At 42.5% G+C, this 8,522-nt stretch overlaps 1 protein-coding gene across 3 annotated transcripts in view; it reads right to left on the bottom strand.

Annotated features, from left to right (window-relative positions):
- Positions 1-3,506: 3,506 nt before the first annotated feature.
- Positions 3,507-8,522, bottom strand: part of DRAM1 (DNA damage regulated autophagy modulator 1) — a 47,172-nt gene continuing 42,156 nt past the window's right edge. For 2 of the 3 annotated variants that reach the window (XM_024256827.2, XM_054527559.1), the window contains 2 exons: positions 6,825-6,917; positions 3,507-5,913 (listed from right to left, as the gene is read on the bottom strand). In XM_024256827.2, the coding sequence (XP_024112595.2) occupies positions 5,869-5,913; positions 6,825-6,917 (138 nt within the window). In that variant the 3' untranslated portion in view covers positions 3,507-5,868. The remainder of the gene's footprint in view (positions 5,914-6,824; positions 6,918-8,522) is intronic. The other variant, XM_024256828.2, reaches the window with a different exon arrangement.

The raw sequence follows: 8,522 nt of genomic DNA, 5'->3' as shown, positions 1-8,522 counted from the left end.
TGCTCATCAGATAGGGAACTTGCTAAATAATTGATGGCACAGCCGTACAACGGAATACTGTAAGGTATAAAACAAAGCAAATTAACCTTAAAAATGAGGGAGATCTCTATGTGTTGATAAAGGAAACATCTCCAAGATACATTGCTATGTCAAAAAAGTAAGGCTCAAAACTGTTCTTACAGTATACTATATTTGGAGTGAAAATGAAAAGGAAAACATGTTAAAATATTTGTTTTGGCTTGTATTTTCATAAAAATCTGATAAAAATTGGATACCTAGGATGAGCACAGTGGCTCACACCTGTAATCTCAGCACTTTGGGAGGCCAAGGCAGGCAGATCACTTGAGTTCAGGAGTTGACCAACATGGTGAAACCCCAACGCGACTAAAATACAAAAGTTAGCTGGGTGTGGTGGTGGGCACCTGTAATCCCAGCTACTTGGGAAGCTGAGGCAGGGATAACTGCTTGAACCCAGGAGGCATAGGTTGCAGTGAGCCGAGATCATGCTACTCCACTTCAGCCTGGGCGACAGAGCAAGGCTCTGTCGTTAAAAAAAAAAAAAAAAGTGGGTATCTGCAAGGAGAGAGTGAATTGAGTAAATGCACGTAGGGAAAAGCAAAAAGGCTTTTCACAGTATACCTTTTCATATTGTTTTGAGTTTTGAATTGTGAAAATATTACTCAAATTTTCTGAAATAAAAACAAATGGTTCAGGGGGTGAGGGTTGTGAGTGGGGGCAGCTGAATCCACTTATATAAAAATGATCTTTCCTGTGAAGGCAAGTCTGTACTGAAAAAAAAATGCAAAAGAAAAAGATGAAATAAAAATGACTCTAGATGATAGTTGTTTACTGTATTTTCATATTAGGGGAACTCTTGTGTATCCATTATCAGTCAGGACTCTTACAGGTATAATCATCTGAAGTGTAACCCCAGTTTATTGAAGTTAGAGACTTTATCAACTCATGTAACTGAGTCGTCCAGAGACGGAACTGGCCTTGAGGATGGTGGGGCACAGAGCAGTGCTCCTTGCTGAGGAACTACCTAAACCACAGGCTTTCCAGGCACCCCACGCCACCCTGTCTTAAACCACAAGGCAGATTGTTGACATCTTCTTCAGCATTTTCCAAGCATGGACTCTGGAGGTCACTGCCACCTCCAATATGGGTCTGGAAAACTGCTACCCTTCATTTCAGAAGATGAATCTGGGGCCGGGCGCAGTGGCTCACGCCTGTAATCCCAGCACTTTGGGGAGCCAAGGTGGGTGCATCACCTGGGGTCAGGAGTTTGAGACCAGCCTGGCCAACATGGTGAAACCCCGTCTCTACTACAAATACAAAAATTAACTGGGCGTGGTGGCATGCGCCTGTATTTCCAGCTACTAGGGAGGCTGAGGCAGGAGAATCGCTTGAACCCAGGAGGCAGAGGTTGCTGTGAGCCGAGATCACGCCATTGCACTCCAGCCTGGGCGACAAGAGCGAGACTCTGTCTAAAAAAAAAAAAAAATGAAGATGAATCTGCTGGGAGTGACCAAGGAGAGTCAGAGGCTTCTCCTCCAGGGCTTGAGGCTGTGGTTGATCTCTTGTGCAACAGACATGATGCAGATGCATGACATTCTGGACTGGAGAATGTGGGGCATTCAGAGCCAGACCAAGAGTATGTGTGTGGGGAGACGGCTGGGCTTACTGGCTTGCCAGAATCAGGCAGTGGGAGAGAATGGGATACCACTTATCTTCCTCCCACTCCCCTTTCCTCATTCCAGGCTCAAACACCAGACTAGTGTGTCTCCAACTGAGTAAAAATGGGAACATGGGACAATGCCACATGTAAGGGATGTTAGGAAACCCAAACACAGCACAACACTGATGCACTTAATTTGGTTTATAAAATGCAATTTCTGTGGAATCCTCTGTTAATGTTAAAAAAGAAAAAAAAAAAGACCCACTTGATTAGAAATCAGGAAAACTGATTCTAAATAAGAGAGACTAAATAAGAAAACAAGAACTTTTTAAAAATATAAACATAACTTTGGAGTTAACACAAGGTTTTTGTATTATCTAAATGGCTTATTTACTTTCAAATTCGAAAAGGTCATTAGCAAGTATACTTTGGTTTACTGTGAAGCGAGTTAGGTTGACTTTTGGGCGGGGAGGGTATGAAGGGAAAGGGGGTTTTAATTCTACAGTGGAATCTGCTGCTTTTCGTCTGTTAGAGACCCATTTCCACCCTTTTCTTCTGAGAAACAACTTTCAGCCACTATCAGCCCACTAGTTTCGGCGGTGTTGACCCCTCCCTGCTCCAGAGGTGAACATGTGACTCACGTCTGACCAATCAGAGCCTCAGACCTCCCAATGGCATGTGATCCAAGTCAGCCAATGGGAGACAATTCATGGGCTTGTGGTTGGAACTGTTGTGAAGTCCTTTCTTTCCACGTCTTTTTGTGGATAGGTTGGGAGTCTGGGGGTTCTAGATGCCCGCTCACTTCCACCAGGGGAAAGCCTGCCTGAGAATGAAGCCAACTGAGAGGAGGAAAAAGAAGATGGAGTCCTAATGGCACATTTAGATCCAGCCCCCATAAAGCCAGTTCCACTCCTAAATGTCTCAGTTACTTGAGGCAATATAGATCCCCTTTTCCCCTTCTTGTTGGATTTCTGATTCCTTTTTCTCCTTCTTGTTGGATTTCTGATGTGTTCATCTCTGAATCTTGACTGACATAAACTTCTGATGCTAACGTTTGAGAATCTACGAAGATGAACCAATCGTGCCCACGTGGAAAACTACATGAATTAAGAAAGCATAAGGTTTAAATCGTAATCATACCTTTATAAAGTCCAGATGGATCTGGAATCATCTCCCAGATAAATCTACTTCATAGTAGTAGCCAAGTGACATTTTATAATTTAACAGAAAAACAAATTACTGGGCTGGGCGCAGTGGGAGGCCGAGGCGGGCAGATCACGAGGTCAGGAGATTGAGACCATCCTGGCTAACACAGTGAAACCCCGTCTCCACTAAAATACAAAAAATTAGCTGCGCGTGGTGGTGGGCGCCTGTAGTCCCAGCTACTCGGGAGGCTGAGGCAGGAGAATCGCTTGAACCCGGGAGGCAGAGGTTGCAGTGAGCCGAGATCGCGCCACTGCACTCCAGCCTGGGCAACAGAACGAGACTCCATCTCAAAAAAAGCAAAAAGAAAAACAAATTTTAAAATAAATATTTCATTTCATTTAACTATTTCAGCCATGAGGTACAAGGAAATGCAAGTTCATGGAAATTAGAAATAATACCAAAATGTGAATAAGACCGGGTTTAGAGGTCGCATGGAATCTGCTGAATATGGTTGTCTGGAGTGATTTTTTGGCCTTCTCAGTTTGCCAAGACAGGTGTACCATTTGGTCTAGCCCATGTAACAATTTTCTGTGGTAACTGTCCAGGTTGAAGATAGTTGTCATAGAATGGTGATGCCGAAACAACTGAAATATTTATAGTACACAAAGAAAAACAGTCAACATTACCAGGCGATACAGACTATGTGTTTATTATGAAACTAACTGGTAAAGCAGAGTAAATCTCATTCTATATTATAGCACTACAAACATCCTTACTACAAACATTCCTTCATTTGTTCATTCATTCATTCATGCATTCAGTGAGTATTTCTTAAGCACCTAGAGTGTACCAGGAGGCACCGTGTTCATTGTGGCATTACAAAGATAAAGGCACATACTCTGCCCTCAAGGAGCTCCCAATCTAATTGTGAAGAGATGTGAAAATGAAGCATGAAAATCCATCGTGAGGAGTGCTGAGAACAAAAGTCTGCTCGAAGTGAGGCAGAACTATGGATTCATTCCACCACAGGTCCCATGGGAAAGGTATGTGGCATTTCTCCTCCTCTTCGGAATAATGAATGCTTGCCATAGCTTTCATCACTGTCTTTCAGTTCCAGTGATACAAGGGGGATCCCCAGCATTACAACGAGTCACAGTGAACCCAGAAATGATTAGCATTCTTTTTATTCATTTATTTATTTACTTATTTTTGAGACAGGGTCTCACTCTGTTGCCCAGACTGGAGTGCATTGGCATGGCTCACTGCAGCCTCCACCTCCTGGGCTCAGGTGATTCTCCCACCTCAGCCTCCCAAGTAACTAGGACTACAGGCACATGCCACCACACCCAGCTAATTTTTGTATTTTTGTTGTAGAGATGGGATTTTGCCATGTTCCCCAGTCTGGTCTCGAAGTCCCAGGCTCAAGCGATCCTCCTGCCTAGGCCTCCTAAAGTGCTGGGATTACAGGTGTGAGCCACCACAGCCAGCCAGCATTCTTAATGTTTTCTTACAAAGGTGTTTTTCTGTCAAACTCTTCGATTCACTTAAAGAAAACCATTTATGATGCATCTTAAAGAAAGCATGCTTACATTTGCCTTTTATTGTCAGATTTCTCTACTTGGCCTTATTAAAGGGCCCAAATGGCAGTGGTAGGGGTGTGGGACGTGTTCTAATAACATATGCTAAACACGTAGAGGGGAGGCAGCTTGTCATTGCAGAGGTACCTGCCACTGAGCCTCACCCCTTTACTCACCCAACAAATAATGAGGAGCTACCCCTAACTCCATACACCCCCATGCCCTCTGAAGCTGTCTACATGGGCTGCTCTGCCCTTGGCATGTGCCCTTGAGGGCTGATCCCACTTGGCCACACATGGGTTTATGCTCTAGGGTCTTTGAAAGAGAGAATTCCTGCTCTTCACCTTTCAAGCCTAAGCCTTAACATTTCAAGGGCTGTTTCTTCCTCTGGAATAACTTGCTTTTTATTGGTCATTCATGATTTGGGTGAAAAGATGGAGTCTGTAGTTCTTGCTTAACACAAAGGGCTTGACTCATATTTCCTATAGTGTTGTGGGACATCCAGTCACAGGCATGAAGAGGAGGAGCAAATAAACAGCACCCTGAACCCAGAAGTTCTTCTTGGCTGCCCCCTTCTCCATTCTTCTTGTCTCGCTCTTGGGCCTTTCTTCTCTTTGCCACATTTACTGGCATGAAGTGAATTTGAGATGTGAGCTTCAGTTTTGAGTCAGACTATATATCAAGTTGTGCCAGCAACAATAAAGGATGATTTTCACCTGACTTGCTGAAACCATTCCACCTGGAATTACACCCACTACGAATGGGCAATTAGCAGCAAGAACAAAAGGTGCGACCTCATGAGCAGGGAGAAACAAGGTGGCAGAATTTCAAAACCAAGGTCTTCCGTATTCACTTAGAGTTACTGTACATGGTGGTATAAAAGCCTCTCAGTAGAAGCACTTTGCTTAGTTCGGCTAAAAATCAGAGTATCTTAGTGTTAGTGTATCAACTAAATCTTTATGATTTGGGTATATGATCTTTATAAATTGAATTTTATAAATGCTCTCATGATAAAAAAATTATACAGTTCATTCACTAAGAATAAAATTTACAAATGAATATCCCCTGATTTCACTTTGTAATAAATGTACTGAACCTAAATTACTCATTTAGTGTATTTCCATAAATCGCACACAAATAAAAATAAACGACAGAATCTGTACAAAAATAAGAGCTCTCCATTTTTTGTAACACCTTATTTTTTCTGTATATGAATTTGTTAATACAAAAAAAGTCTACTTAGAAAATTATAAAAACATCACTACAGTGTCATAAGGCTGTACATTCTCTAGGAAACACATCTTTAGAAATAGTACAACTATTAGGAACTCGTAACGAAATTCAAGTCCTGGATGTGCTGCAGATGCATCCCAATAATCAGGGTGGCCTCAAAACCCTGTCTGTCCTCTGTAGCACTTTTAGAAATGGCCTGCGACATTCACTGAGTGAGATCGAATTGTTCTTTCTTCAAATATCACCATTGATTTCTGTGGATATCCTTAGGGTGACACTCTATTTTTAAAAATGAAAGAGAAAGGTTTAAAAGAAGTTAAACAATCCCAACATCGACAATGACATTTCCAACAGCTCTGCACCACCTAAGGAATGATCTCACTATGGTTTGTGCTATGCTTGAGTCAGGTCCTAAAGAATTTTCTTGGCTTTCTATATCCTTTGAGCTAATAATTCACTTGTTTCAAAATGTAAGATTCTTCCTGTGGACAAATCAGATATAGTCCCATCTTCTATCTGCTTTGGGAATGTTTTTTGAACAACACACTTTTATGTTTTATTTATTCATTTATTTATTTATTTTGAGACAGAGTCTCGCTCTTGTTGCCCAGGCTGGAGTGCAATGGCATGATCTCAGCTCACTGCAACCTCCGCCTCCCAGGTTCAAGCGATTCTCCTGCCTCAGCCTCCCGAATAGCTAGGAATACAGGCATGTGCCACCACCCCCAGCTAATTTTGTATTTTTAGTAGAGACGGGGTTTCTCCATGTTGGTCAGGCTGGTCTCGAACTCCTGACCTCAGGTGATCTGCCCGCCTTGGCCTCCCAAAGTGTGGGATTACAGATGTGAACCACTGCACCCAGCATACTTTTATTTTTTCAAAAACTATATTTACTTTGTATTACTTGGAACTAGTAAGTGAGACCTCCTAAAAGAAAACAACCAGGATACATGACTATTAACATCAAACAGCAGAGGACATATGAAAATCTCATTGGTGGGAGAGCTATTAAAGATGCCTCCCACTGGGAATAAGCTAACACATGAAGTTGCACAATCCTTACATATTTTTGTCAAACACATTAAGGATAAAAAGTAGGTGCTCTTTTTAAAAATGCAAAATGTCTTCTGCAAATTTTTACTAATCCTAATTGTCAGCAATTTAGAACATTTGAATTGATAAACACCTACCTGGAAATCTTGGATGAAAGTTAGGAAGTAGAAAATAAAACCAAAGGCCACTGTCCATTCACAGATCGCACTCACTACGTGATATACATAATCCTAATGCAATAATAAAGAAACAGAATTTAGCCTAAAAAAAACTCACTTTAATGTACATACTGAAATACAATGAGGAGGTTCAACCAAAGGAAAAAGCTGTCCAGTGAGCATAAGTCACAACTTTGAGGATATACGGTAAGCACAACCACGTTACTAAGTGTCAGGGCACCTACCCACTGAGAATGCGAAGGCAGGTATTCCAAAGTTCTTTCTGGCTCGCACAAACTCTCGTTTTAAGATTCAGTTTGTCACTTCAAAAGGTAGACTCAGGACTACAAAATGGCTGAGACTGGGAAGCAAATTTGGACTCAACAGAAGAAAGAAATTTCCATACAAGGCATGACTTGGTCTCGCTCTGCTGAGAATCCCTAAGTGTAAGGGCATACTTAACAAGTGCTCTCACAGTTGTTCCAAAGAAAGTGTGTACACATCTAGATGAATTTGGCCAACTAGTCCCCTAGGTTTCGTGTTTCCCTGTTTATATAGAAATGATCATTCAGGAAATAGTTCTGCTTAACATCCTAAGGTAAATACAGCTACAAAGAAAATGCTAATAATGGACATCCACATGTTAACTGTATATCTTCTTGGAGGCAAGAATGAGAGAATGGAAGCCAAGGAGAATGGCTTCAATCAGATGTTCCAAACTCAGTTGCCTATGGAGGCCAGAAAATTAACAATAATAAATAAAACTGATGGTTGTGAAAAGAGAGGGAAGTTTGGGGGCCCACGCCTCATCAGCTCAATTCCATGGGAAAATAATACACTGGTGTTGCTTTCAAAGAGGTTTTTAAAAAAAAAAAAAATACCGTGTGTGTGTGTGTGTGTGCGTGTCTGTGTGTCTGTGTGTCTGTGTATGTGTCTGTGTGTGATATCCCCTGATTTTTCAGTACTGGAAACTAATTTTAAAACTCTGTTGCAGTGGCTCACACCTGTAATCTCAGCACTTTGGAAGGCTGAGGCAGGAGGATCACTTGAGCCCAGGAGTTTGAGACCAGCCTGGGCAACATAACGAGACAAAAAAAAAATTAGCTGGGCATGGTGGCCTGCGCCTGCATTCCCAGCTACTTGGGAGGCTGAACTGGGAGGATCACTTGAGCCTGGGGGATAGAGGTTGCAGTGAACCGTGATTGCGTCACTCTACTCCAACCTGGGTGACAGAGCAAGACTCTGTCTCAAAAATAATAATAATAATAAAATAAAAATAAATAAAACTCTGAGTCAGATATGCACGTCTGCATTCTGACGTTAGCTCACATGCCAAATGAGGCCTGGGGACTGTCAGTGTGCCCCCTCTGATTTCCTACGTCACTTTCTGCTCTGCTGAAATGAGGAACTACCCCTAACTCCCTACACCCCCATGCCCTCCAAAGCTGTCTACATGGGCTGCTCTGCCCTTAGCACGTGCCCTTGAGGGCTGATCCCACTGCTGTTCTGCCCCAAACTGCTGTAGGCTACGAGGGTGAGTAAACGTGCTGGATCACAGGGCAGCTCCATGGTGACAGTTGTTTTCTTTGATCCTGTTTTCATCCAGACAGATCGAGTGGAGGCACACCAAGCCCTCTGAGTGTCACTCTTCACTCTCCTTGTCATGGTCACATCCAC

Source organism: Pongo abelii, chromosome 10 (assembly GCF_028885655.2).
Source record: "Pongo abelii isolate AG06213 chromosome 10, NHGRI_mPonAbe1-v2.0_pri, whole genome shotgun sequence".
Taxonomy (NCBI): Eukaryota; Metazoa; Chordata; class Mammalia; order Primates; family Hominidae; genus Pongo; species Pongo abelii.
This window is presented reverse-complemented; position numbering and strand designations above follow the sequence as displayed.